The sequence below is a fragment of the Ornithodoros turicata genome, chromosome 4, assembly GCF_037126465.1.
Source record: "Ornithodoros turicata isolate Travis chromosome 4, ASM3712646v1, whole genome shotgun sequence".
In the NCBI taxonomy this organism is placed as follows: domain Eukaryota; kingdom Metazoa; phylum Arthropoda; class Arachnida; order Ixodida; family Argasidae; genus Ornithodoros; species Ornithodoros turicata.
In genome coordinates, this window is record NC_088204.1 from 44,756,145 (window position 1) to 44,769,048 (window position 12,904).

Consider the following 12,904-nt stretch of genomic DNA (forward strand, 5'->3'; position numbering starts at 1 on the left):
AGCGGCGCTACTGTAATATCTACTTTTTTCAGTAGCGGAGGTGTAATTCCGCTACATTTGTTATCTGTAGCGGGAAAGTAATTTCCGCTACAATTTTGAGTAGCGGAATCGCCTCCGCTACCGCTACTTTTGAGGGAGAAAATAGAATAAATTAGACGCTAGGCTCTAGCGTCTAAAGGTGATTTTACTGCATTCTGTATCGTATTCAACTGCGAAACCGGTAACGATACATGGTATTCACTTTCAGACTCACTTATGTCAGACCAGAGGCTTCAAATCGCTGCTGTCTTAATTCCGAGGTTCAAGCTCTCATGGCTCGCGGATGAAAATCAACGAAAGGACGTAACCAGCTTGACCGTAAACCAAATGTTAAGGTGTTCGGTCGCCTCAAGTGAGCGCGCCGAGGAAGATGCTCCATGCAGATGATTTCTTTTCTTTTGGGGAGTCAACTTCTACAGCAGATCCAGCTGATCGTTAGCTTACTCAGTACCTCTTTGTGCCAGATAACTTTAATTTAACATCGCTAAAGCAGGGTTATTTAAGAGTGCACGGGGCATTCCTCAAACTGAATACCGCCGCTCCATCAAGTGCGTCTGCCGAACGACTTTTCAATGTTTGTGCCGTTACGTTCACCAAGAAACGTGTTAGGCTCAGTGACGGGAACTTTGAGCGCCAACTGCTCTTGAAGGTGAATGCAAGTGTGTAATCACTTTTTCAGAAAGTACTGATCGCAAGAAATAAAGTATCAGCAAGAGCACATATCTTTGAATGTATCACATATTCACAGGCATTCGGCGATAAAGCAGCGGAAGGGTAATTGCGCTACATTTTTTTGGTAGCGGTAGCGGTATCGCGCTACATTCGTAAATTTGTAGCGCCGCTAGTATCGCGCTACTTTTAAATAGGGTAGGGGGTAGCGGTATTTCGCTACCTAGATTGAGTAGCGGGCACAACACTGAGTATACGTGTTCACACACGCAGTGGCCCTGGAGGAGAAAATTGCCTTCGCAAGAAGTTGCCGCGTCTATGTTCGAAAAATATGTCACGCAACTTCGGCACTGATTTCTAACGGTCATCAGCGGGTGAAATGGAGATACGCAAGGTCCTCATTTTGCCAGAAAGAGGCAAACTAGCTTCACTTTGCCGACACTTAAATAAATCCCTGCCCGCGAAATAGAGAAAGAGGCTTCAAAATTGTATCACAGAGGCAACTGTCACTGCTTGGCCTGTATTATAGCCCGGACAAGACGAACGAATAACGGATCCTCAATTTTTCAACCACGTGCACGTGTAGAATTTTCGACGACTGGGATGCTGCAACACGATGGATGAGAACTTAGATGGCCCTGAAAACATGTTTCATGTACAAGTCTCCCTGCGAGTTCCACAAACCGCAGGACTCACGATTCCAATTTGTCACCAAAGAGCAGAAAAAAAGAAAGACGTTTGGTGACGCCACTTGCGCTCTCTTCATTACACAAGGTGATCGATCGTAAAAGGAGAAATATTCCGACATCAGCTACGGTGCTGCCCAAACATAAGGTTCTCACAAGTCGCTATGGAGCAGAGAAGCCCATTTCTATGGCACCCTGAAAGTAGACTGCAAAGAGAAGGACGCACCCCGCTACATTTTTTAAATTTTTTTTTGTCTGTTAGGGAGTGCTCGACTATTTTAGCTGTTTGGAGGTGATGCGTAAATACACACGACTCCATTAAAGCCTCACTTGAAGGGTTCTCCGGCAGAGAATGACAGGCGGGGTTGTTTCTTGAACGTGACGTCAGCAACACATAATTGTGGACTCAAGGATGGCGTCACCCTTGTCTGCAGCCGAGGTTCGACAATCGCGAGAACAATGGTGTTGGGAGAGTGATCGGCCAGGCAGGTTAGAACCGGAGCGAACTGGGAAGCAATTACAATAAGCCTCTCCTAAATGATGATAAGACTTCTTATATATAAGAAGATCGCACGTGGGTTCAGCAATGCTGTGCTCCTCGAATGGCGACCAAGGTAAGAATGAACGTGTATTTCCCACGCGCGGGCTGTCCAGAAATAGCTTTCAATGTTCCTAACGCCCTCCCCCCTCTCAATTTTATGGCACAATCTTTCACCACTTTCTTCGAAGGCCGCGTCCAAAATTTGAGTTGGCGGCGGCCGCTCAGTCGGCCTTAATGGCTCGACATGTACCACTTCAAACAAGTCTACCCATGTTAACATCAACATCATGTCGGTTTCTGGTTTTCGGTATTTACCGAAAAATGCCGACCATCCGTCAGCAACCTTTCCATTCGTTCGGTGAAAGCAAGAACAATGTTGAACCCGGGGGGCTCCCTCGAAGGTCCAGCGAGAGAACGTAACAGAGGGGACGACAAAGGTTTTTTTTTTATTCCGTGTTAGCGCCGCGAAGCAGCTGTGGCTGTGAACGGCATATAGACGTGGACAGATTGAGAGAGGGCAGCAGGAAGGAGTGGGGGACAGGGGGTTAGTATGCGTCCTGGGCCGACTTCAGGGGGAACTGTGCGACATCCGTCTGGAAAGCCTTCGGAAAACCCAGGGAAAACCTCAAACAGCACAGCCGGTGACAGGATTCGAACCCGTGTCACATCCCAGTATCGGCGTGGAAAGCGATCATCCTAACCACTATGCCACGGGAGCTGGTACGACAAAAAGTGTACAAGAAGAGGGCTGAGCCTAAGAGCTGTTTGGTCATTCCAGATGCAATTAAGGTAACGGAATCGGACTCAATTACACGCACACCCTTCTCACAAGCGCCTGTGATGGGCTTGGTCTTCGAATAGAAGCCCGGTTTGATGTTCTTCTGGGCAGCGTAAGGAAGCCAGAGTTAGGAAACAATGTGGAAGCAAATGTGCTATGTCCGTGCCCTCAGTATGTGCATGGCAGACAACTACAAAAGTACTAGTAGGTCTAGAAGTGCTTGTCCTACCTGTTGTTAATTCCAAACCAAACTTCCATTACAGTATTTCTGTTTTTCGCCGTGTCCGACATAATAGAAAATATAATTGCCGAAAACCAGAAACCATAATGTAGTGCCATTTACGGGTTACAATAATAGCCATAGTGGTGTCGCCCGATAAAACCTTTCTCTAAGGCTTCGAGGGAACCTTAGAGATGGAATAGGACCCGATATCCAAAATTCAATTACGCTCTTGACAGCGCGTTGTTGCCGTCTGAGCGGAACGTGTTGAAATAAATAAATACGTAATGTTTCAGAAGCGTTCCGTCTTTCAATGCAAAATGGTTCGTATAGGAGAGGCCCCCGCCTGGACCAGATGGCCGCTCCAGCTGGATCATCGCTGGGGTCTGCTTCTTAATATCTCTCCTGTCTGCCGCTTACTCTCGATGCTCCAGCCTGTTCTTCACTGCCACTATGTCAACGTTTGGGGTGCACAGGGCAGACGCTGCTCTGCCCGTCAGCGCCGTTGGAGGGTTTTATAACCTCGCGGGTAAGGATTTATCGCTCGAGTGCAAGTGAAATAGGATGGGTACCATTAAACTAAATCAACCGGACGTAAAAACACACACAAATGAGATGTGTCTGAGAACAAGCTCCACTTACACCAAATCACCGTTACGTACACGCTGCTCTCTCGTTTGCCGCGCACATACAAGTTGAAACTCTGTTTCCAACAGACCTCTCCCTGTTTACAAACAAATGACGTCAGATGGTAAAACTTGGCCGCCAACTTGGTCTGGAACTACTAGCAAAAAGTCAATAAATCACAAGAAAGTCACGATTAAATATGGCTTCTCATATTGTAAGATTTTTATGTAATTTCTTACATATGTCAGATCACGACAATAAGCGAGACGGGTGCAACAACGTCTTTACTGCGTGAGGGCCGGATACGAACAGTCAGCACGCTGTAATCAGGGCAGTCAGGCAGGGCTCGTCGTCATCAGCAGGACACATATTATTTGTATGGCCTTGTTCTGCTCTATTCTACCGGTAGCCCTTTCTAAAGATGGCTCTTCCATCTTCTGGAGCAAGCGCCAACTAAGTCGTAATAACAAACCACATTCCGCACAGCATTACGACATTGACTTTCGCACGATGCAACTCTTGGGTTGAATCCTTATTTTCTTTCCGCGGTGGACTGGGCACGCGAATAAAGACACGAAAGCGACTAAAAACGTGACCTCACTTGTGTGTACCACTAATACAAGGAAGCCACCATGACCTTCATGAAGGAATATGGCTTTGTGAAACGGCAGTGTTCTCCTCCCGCGCTGTTTCGCTTTCGCTATGTCTACCAACGGCATGATTACGTCACGGTCAAGTTTCTTCGGTAGAGGTCTATAAGCGGTAGAAGTGTAAGGGTGCAGGTCTATAAACTCGAAACACAGGTCCAACATATATGGTGAGGTTATTTCTGACGGCAGTTATTCTGCGATCCCGTTTATCAGTTTGCCGTCTCTCTAATCATGAAAATCGACGTTTCAGGTCTCTTTGCCGGTCCACTCATTCACCTGTACGGTGTTCGACGCGTGTCTATTGCCGGTGGAAGCTTGATGGCTGTTGGACTAATATCATCTTACTGTGCTCAGGGAACCACCTTCCTCATAGTATCCTTAGGTTTCATTTACGGTAAGCAGTCAAATAATTATCCGCTTATTATTAGTAGTAGTCAGTGGCCCCGACGATTTGTTATCTCTAATGCTCTCAAAATACTTGCACTATAATCAGTGATACCTTTCTCCCACAGGGAGCGGGTACGGCATACTATTCGCTTCTGCACTGGTTGCAATCAACCAATACTTCGAGCGGCACAGAGGCGTTGCACAAGGCATCAACCTGACGGGGGCTACAATGGCGTCCTTTGTCTTCCCCAAGATGCTGGAGTACCTGATCAACCAGGTCGGCATGAGAATGACACTCCTGGTACTCGGTGTCGTCTTACTGAATCTCCCTCTACTGAGTCTCCTTCTTCGGCCTCCACCTTGGGACCTCGAGAAAGTGAACGTGTCTTGCATTGAGAAAGTGAAGATAGAAAAAAAAGAATCTCCGTCTGCACTGGAATCCAGCAGACAAGTGTTGTCCAATCCTCGCTTCTACTTCCACGCGACTGGTTATTTCTCCTTCTCCTTCTTCCTGGACAGTTTCTTGACGATCGTTGTCGATTACGCGGTCGACAGTGGCCTCAGTGTGTCCGACGCCGTGTTTATGCTGACGCTCTTCTCCATAACAGATACTGTGGGAAGGCTTTTGCTGCCAGTCATCGGAGATCGAAATCTCGTTTCGCACACAACTCTCATGACAATCTCGTACATGGCGATAGCACTACTATCGCAGCTCTTGCCGTGGATGCATGGAAAATTGACGCTCTATGCGGTCTGCCTCGCGTTTGGCTTGCCAATGGGTTATGCCATCGTCGGTTTCACGCAAGTCCTCACGAATGAAGTGGGGCTAAAGAACCTCCCCGTGGCTTACGGATTCGTGGCGGCCATCACAGCAGTGGGATCCTTTGCAAGGCCTCTTATCATAGGTGAGACACCTTGGGTTATATACCATTTGAGTTACACAGTAGAGCACTGCACGAGCCCGGGCTTACCCGACAACACGAGCCCAGCCCGGCCCGGCCCGTGCCGGGTAAAGCTTTCTTTTTGCGGGCCTGGGCTGGGCTTGGGTTTGATCATTATGGGCCCAGGCCAGGCCCGTATATTGCCGGACCTAGGTCGGACTCGAGCCTGTGTTACCCCTCTTTTAGTTAGCCACGGTCAAATTTTACAGCCTGACACAATGGGCCGGGTAGCCTATACATTTCTCGGTCTCCGGTCTGGCTTGGGCCGAAAAACTAAGAATCCTTCGGGCTTGGGCCGGGCTAGGTCTGCAGCCGTCGGGCCGGGCGGGTAAACCAAAAGAAGGCCGGGCTGGGCCTGGGCCTAAAAATCCGGCCCGTGCAGTGCTCTATTACACAGGCAGACAGAAAAGGGACAAGATCCTCTAAAGAAAAAAAAAAAAGACGTTTGCTTTTGGCGATGTCCGACAAAGAGATGTCCGACAGCTTTACCAGTATTATAACGGAAGCCAAAGCTTCCGTATATTTGCTAAACTTAATCTTCCTTTTTAAAAAGTGTTACTGAAATATCGATCAGCTCGAAAGTTCACATATGTATATTCGATCCAACAACTCCCGTCGTCGCTCTAATCTACTGACACTCATCGCTTCTTTCTTATGTCACAGGCTACTTCAGGGATTCATATGGAAGCTACGAAGGACTTTTCAAACTCCTGGGTGGCATGATGACCATATCATTTATATTTAATGCTGTGCTATGGACTACAGAGAGGAAGAAACAAGCCAAGTACAACATAGAGGACTTTACTAGACGCGTGTAATAACGTCAACCATCGTCACCTTATTTATTTTCATACCACGCACTGTACAGTATTTATGTAACATGGTCATTAAAACTCGCTGAACAATCATGCCATTTTGCGCAGGTTAATATCTGGTGTCTATTTAACTTGGCTTCAAAGGCGCTTTCCAAACTGACCAATCTTCACCGGACACACAAATCAGTATGAACCTCGAGAAGTACAAACGTCATGTGATGGATAGAGTCACCAAGAAAGGTATACACAGGAGAGATTGTAAGGCTCAGAGAGCTTACAGCAAATACCTTCTTCTGTCGTGACATTACTCACAGCCATTAATAAGGACGCGTGCTTTTGCATATAACGGGCACTTATGTGGATTCACGGTGTCTCCAATCCTACAAACGGACATCGGGCAGATGCAGTGACCCCTCATTGCTATAGGTCACCAATTCCACCTCTTTCACCCCGGTTTGTTCCGGAATAACGGATGCCACGAAATTGAGCTGAGTTTTAAGACAGCTCACTTCATACCAGAAGGTGTTTTGAACACAAAAGTCACCGAAATGATGGAACACCTCCAGAAATTCAATGGAAATGCAGACATACGAATGTCTGAGAGTGTTCCTACGTTTACTCTGTGCCGGCTAGTGTTACGTGCGAAAATGACACACGGGCATATCAGGGGCCCCTTATCAAGAGCAGTGGGTATGATAAAACCCTAATCGCAGTGTAAGCTTCTGCAGTTCAGCATATAATACACAAAGGGGAAAGTGCACCAACAGACTGCTGAAGATGTCAACTGTGCGTTTGCGAAACGTCATCCATAACGTAACAATCATGCGTGTGCATTTATCAAGTACTTTACTACTGCCGCAGTCTTTATGACATGTTGTCTCACACAAAGACCCGTCTTTCACTCGTAATAAAAAATATTTATCGGGTCACGTGGTGCATACAAAAACGCTCGCTTGCAGGGATTTGGGATTAGCTTTGGGCGTTTTTCAACAGTGCGCCGAGAGTAGCTTTGCGGTGTGTCGTTCGAAAAACGCCGCATGCAGTTGGGCCTTTCGGTGAGACCCAACGACCCAGACGTCGAACTGGCCACAAATTTGGTAACGTAATGACATCCATGAAGCATAATCGTCAAAACTACGCACTATGGTTTGCTATCGCCGCGTCATCGGAATTTAGGTTACCGGCCTGTCTCAAGGTCGAGGCTCAAAGTTATGGCGACCACACGTGCCCTTACCGAGCGGCAATGTTGCGCCATCTCTTCCGCGAGAGCAGAGGCTTCAAGGTCGTAGCTCTACCGGAAGAAGCAGACGACAGCGGCTCACATATCCCGAGCCGAGCGCTACCGATGCGCCATCTATTAGGCAAGAGCAGAGGCCACAGCGCTCCGCCTCCCGAGTCCTCCTATTGCCGCGCCATTTGGAGGCGGAGCCTCCCTCGCTCTTGGTCAGCAAAGTCAAGGATAGTCCCACCCCATATCCAGTTGGTGTCCAGCAGCAACGGCCCACAGTGTTGCCACACCTAGAGATTTATCATGAGATCTACCTACTTTTTGGAAAACCTACAGATCTACAGAGATTTCTGAAAATCTCATGATTTTTTGCTCCAAAGATGCTCCTACCATAACTGGCCTCCTGAACACAAAACGCATATTGTTGGGTCAAGCTGCTTCGCCTTCACCGTTGACTATGGTATGATCCGTCGATCACGAAACTGGTGGGGTTCGCCGGAGGAGAAGGACGTCTACAGGGACTGAACCATTGGCGATCCTCAACGCTAAATCAGTTTTCTTGATTGTTTGCGTGCGCGTTACCAGTTTGCCTCACAGACTTGACATGACTGGTTTCGCGGTGAAACCACAAGGTTTATAATTCGCGTCACCCATGTACGCCTTCATTATGTTTGTGGAAATAACATATCGAGCTTTATTGTTTTTGTGGGCCCTTGCGATCCTCGCTGGCCACTGTAATGGTGGAGCGAGCGAGAGAAATGTTCCTATACTACGCGATACGCGGCGCTCCCGCCTTATCCTTGCATTGGAGCGCCACAGCTGATGTGAATACACATGTCAAAGTATTAAAATCGCCATGCAGTGACTCTTTTCTCTTTCTTTTTTTTTTTGTGTGTGTGTTTGATTGTAGCGGACTTAAGTAAGCGACATCGCACACCGAAACCGAAAGTTCCAACGCGTAATACCAGTGCGCTGCAGTAATCAATTCCGGCTGTGGTCTTCAGCAGTAGAACGAAATAAGCCCATGCACTTCGACAAATTTAGAGACGCAGGTAGACATTCCCGATTTGAAGCCAAAGCGTTCATGAAACTGAGTTTTGAGAGGCTACAGATTTTTAGCTCGATCGACCGCTTTTTCGGACTCGGATCTACAGATAATTTTTTTGTACGTGTGGCAACACTGGCAACGGGTTCTCTCCCCAAACAGGTTCTCTACAAAATCCGTACTCCCAAAATAGCCCTTCGGACTCGGGTTATCCCGCAAGCCTATTATCCCTTCACAAAAGCCTAAAGTCACTTCGCGCGCGCGCCGTTTCGTCGAACGCCATTTCCCCGAAATACGGACATTTCATCGAATCGGTGGCCGCCTCTTTTTCTTGCGGCAACATGTGAAATACGTAAAAGGCTCTCCTCACCTAACCTTGGTCAGGCGTCGATGAAACGGCATTCGATGAAATGGGCGGACACCCAGAGGGTTGTGTGGGAAAGTTGGCTCAAGGCTGCGCGGACTCCGTCGGGGCTGTAAGCTGCTGGTACCGGATTTCAAATAATCGTTATGCAGCAACGTCATCATTGCGGATACTCATTGCGCTACGTTTTGGTCCAAAGATGAGATGGACATCCTAGGATAACCCACAGTTTGTTATTTTTTAACCCGAACATCCACGTTTTACCAAAGAACCGCAACTTTGTGAGTTTTTTCAGAAAAACTACTTGGAGCTAGAGCCTCTATCTTTTTTTCTGTTAAAAGTGTAGGTGATGTGGACCAAATAAAAAAAAAATAATTGTGCATGGGTGCTGTGCTGATGATATAATAAAATGGGCTTTGTTTCTGGCGTCGTGGTCTCCCAGTGATTCTTGTCAAAGGTACATGATAATTTACTGAGAGGTGGACTGGCCCCTTCTCAGCACGAGCACGGTGGAATTTTCGAAATCGCATGAATAGTTCATACGTGGCAAGCCCAAGAATGAACAAAGGTTTCGCGCCTGGCAAACTTGTTTGGCGCCGCCTGGTGCGAGAACAGTGCGAAGCGGAAGTTAAATATGTTGCGAATGTACTATTCAACTGAAGGGGAACATCACAAAGAATTACTATGGTGATCTGTGATGGTCGAGCAACCGACTTCGGACGTTTGAGCCAGAATGACTCCGAGAGCCGGAATGACGGAACCCATCTGTCAGGATTGTCCGTCGGACTGGCAATAGACTTCGACCCGAGATGACGTTAGTAGACAGAATGAAGCCGAAACAAATCAGAAGGGGAGGGCTGGGTTCCACGAATGAGCACTTGTTCGCTGCCTCCTATTGAAAGTAGGACCGACGGTCGCGTCCCATTCAGGGACCATCGTAATCCCCTCAAGACCGTGGCTTGCGGGCGCGACCTTGTTCGCACGTAGCTTCGAGCATAGTTCAACACTATGGCGGCAACCGCATGGAGCAACTTTTGCCAACTGAATCGGGCCAACGGAGCGCCAACTCAGCGGGAACGGAACGGTATCGAAGCTTGTAACCGCATGGAGCAGAATGTCCACGTTGAGGTTGTCATGGTGAAGCGTCGGGCTAGCGTTTACCACCGCTTGTTACACGCGATGTAGCACTGCTTATTGTATAAACTGCTGTACGTATTGTTTAGTAACATAAATGATATTTTAGCGGTTCTTGAAAAAGTACGGTGCTAATAACATCTAGAAATCAGGTGTTTACAAGAAATTTTGATATACGAAGAGAATGTTGGCTTATGAGTGTTTCTAGCAATGCTCACTAAAGAAATATCAGACTGCATTTTTATTACCGTTATCTCCTCACACATTTCCGATTTGCCATGTGCCACAAATAACATTTTGATGTTTCATTTAGTCACCTTCGTCTTGCACACACCTTGCCACCTCCTGCCAAAGGATCTATTTTAAGTTGATGTCCTTATATACTGAACAAATTTAACGTTCCAAAGGGGTGGCCTCTTTGAAACCTGCGATATCCACGTCGAAGTCCGCTCGTGTCCTTCTAGGAGGCAGGGCGAAGAAAGCAAAGCCCGAAACAAAAAAACAAACAAAAAAAAAGCAGAAAAGAAACGGTCACAGGCATGATTACAGGTGACTTTGTCACGTGCTTGTGGCATTTCCTGTGAAGCGTGTTTTCATTGGCGCACACTGTTCCGTCGGGTGGTGTCACTTCCTCTCCTCAGACTAAATATCTACCCTTGGCAGAAACCGGCTCATCGGTCCGTCGTCTATTGTTCGCTTAGTAGGTCACCGTTCCTTTCAAGTTCTGCTGCCATTCAGTTGGCAAAAGTGCTCCATGCGGTTGCCGCCATAGGCGGCAACCGCATGGAGTCATTTGTTTACAAACAGGAAGAAGTGGCGCTGTGACCTTGAGGAAGGAGCAGCCGATGGGACGACATGAGGCGTGCGCACTGGCGTTCCGTTGAGAAACAGCTGCGTCGGCTACGGCTAAGAACGGCTGCCAATTTTTATCCCACATATTGCACAAGGATAGTCCTAAAAATGTCAACTGGTGGCATAATTTTAGTGGCGCTCTCGCACTACAAGCATCCAAAGCACGCTAATTTCGCTACACGTCTTTCCGAAAATTGCCAAAAAATCATATTTCCATGCGCGCAAGCGAAACTAAATTGACGCCACTGTAAATAGCTTTGAATGGCGAAGATACTGGTGGGTCTCTCACGTGGCTACGATAAATCGATCATGTAGGAGAAAAGCTCGAAAAATCTGTCGAGAGTTTCAGAATTGTTGAAAAAATAACTGCTGTTTTATAGCAAAACCAAGTAGCCAGGTAGTTACCAACCAAGTACGTTTCATAGTAAAAGTTGTTCTATTCTGCAACGCGCAGTTGGCTACAGGGAAATCTACGAAACAGCCTTCGACGACTGGTCACAACTACCCCAATAATTTCGCCCCCTTTTCCCTCGCGAACGGCTTTGCTCGTGAAGATGAAACTGGGTGATTTTTTCATTACTGACCAAAGTCTATCGAAATATTTTTTTTTTTAAATAGAACCGGGGATCCTAAAGTTCCTTGCTTGTTCGAAATTCAGTGGAACTCACGGGCAATAGACATAGCGCATCAAACCGGCATAGTGAATACCGAAACTTGATCAGCCGGCTCTGACATCACCGTAGGCGCTTCCACCAGTGAGGAAGCGCGAGAGGTGTCACATGCTTACGTCTACCATTAGGAAGGAAAGTAGCCTGCATCTGGCCACCTGGCCGTTGGCCAAGGGTCTACATCTCACCAACTACGACACGTAGAAATATTCTTTTTTGTCAGTTACTCTGGCATGCAGTACCGTATAGATCATGTTGCATAGATTAGGGGCCGTATTTTTAGGCACTCAAAATGCCTGAAATAGGCTGGCACATAAGCACCTAAAAGCACGAAAATAGGCAGTAAACAGAGAAATGTAGTACGTCGACTTGAAAAGCTTTTCACGATATGCGATGACGGTGCTTGTCCTCGTTTAAGTAATATGGTACTATTACAAACTTCAACTCCTCGTAAAGAATACTTCTATGCATGGGTGGCTTCAAACCCTCGGTGGCAGATTGCCATAACAATAAAAGTGCTTGCCCAATTATTCCTCATGCAGGCACCCTACACGCATGTCTGCTCTGCTAGCTAGAGGTGCTACAAGAAAAATTATGTAATGTCTTCATGGCTCCAGTCGTTGCATTTCAAATATTTTTTGTTTATCTGGTACTGTCTTCTTGGTTTACAGAGAATAAATGTATCACATGGTGAGAGGTGCATGTTTTGATTCCCGCTGCTGTCTGGCTTTTTCGACGACTGCTATATTTCTTTCACTCTGCCACGTTGTGCCTTTGTCAGACACCGTAACTGTTTCTGTAATATTCGCGACTTTCCTAAAGTTCAACATAAACGCCACGCAGATTTGTGAATAGGGATGTTTGCTTCTTAGCTACATGCTATACTTGTAACATCTTCTTAGGAATCAGTTGAGTACTGAAGAAAATTTTGAGGAAAATTTGGACTACCTAAATAGTAGTCCACAAGTTTGTGCATGGGTGAATGCCCGAGGACACTTCTGAATAATCAGTTCCACGTTGCCAAATGGTCGTTTGTTCGGTGTCCATCGTGGTGCCGTGAACATCCCACGCGGGGAAACAAGAACAGATAAGTGACGATGATGTTACCAGAAGTTTCACTACACAGAGGCACCATAACCAGAGATCCCAGAAAAGAGCAACTCTTCGGGTGACCGTTTCACACCAGACGCATGAGCCACAAAACAATTTTTCATTTCTTTGGGTGGCCCTTTACTAGTTCTCCTGCACCTCCAGGACAAA

At 47.0% G+C, this 12,904-nt stretch overlaps 2 protein-coding genes across 5 annotated transcripts in view; one reads left to right on the plus strand and one right to left on the minus strand.

The window, feature by feature from the left end:
• Nucleotides 1-12,904, minus strand: part of LOC135391477 (transmembrane protein 94-like) — a 587,105-nt gene that overhangs the window by 59,195 nt on the left and 515,006 nt on the right. The gene's annotated exons all lie outside the window — the stretch shown is intronic.
• LOC135391478 (monocarboxylate transporter 12-like) lies at nt 1,939-6,488 on the plus strand. 2 transcript variants are annotated; one of them, XM_064621744.1, is made up of 5 exons: nt 1,939-2,008; nt 3,267-3,462; nt 4,461-4,604; nt 4,723-5,502; nt 6,202-6,488. In XM_064621744.1, the coding sequence occupies exons 1-5, from the start codon at nt 1,997-1,999 to the stop codon at nt 6,354-6,356; spliced, it is 1,287 nt and encodes a 428-aa protein (XP_064477814.1). In that variant the 5' UTR covers nt 1,939-1,996; the 3' UTR covers nt 6,357-6,488. The 2 variants fall into 2 exon arrangements, with proteins under 2 accessions (XP_064477814.1, XP_064477813.1); XM_064621743.1 differs by having other exon boundaries at nt 4,723-6,294.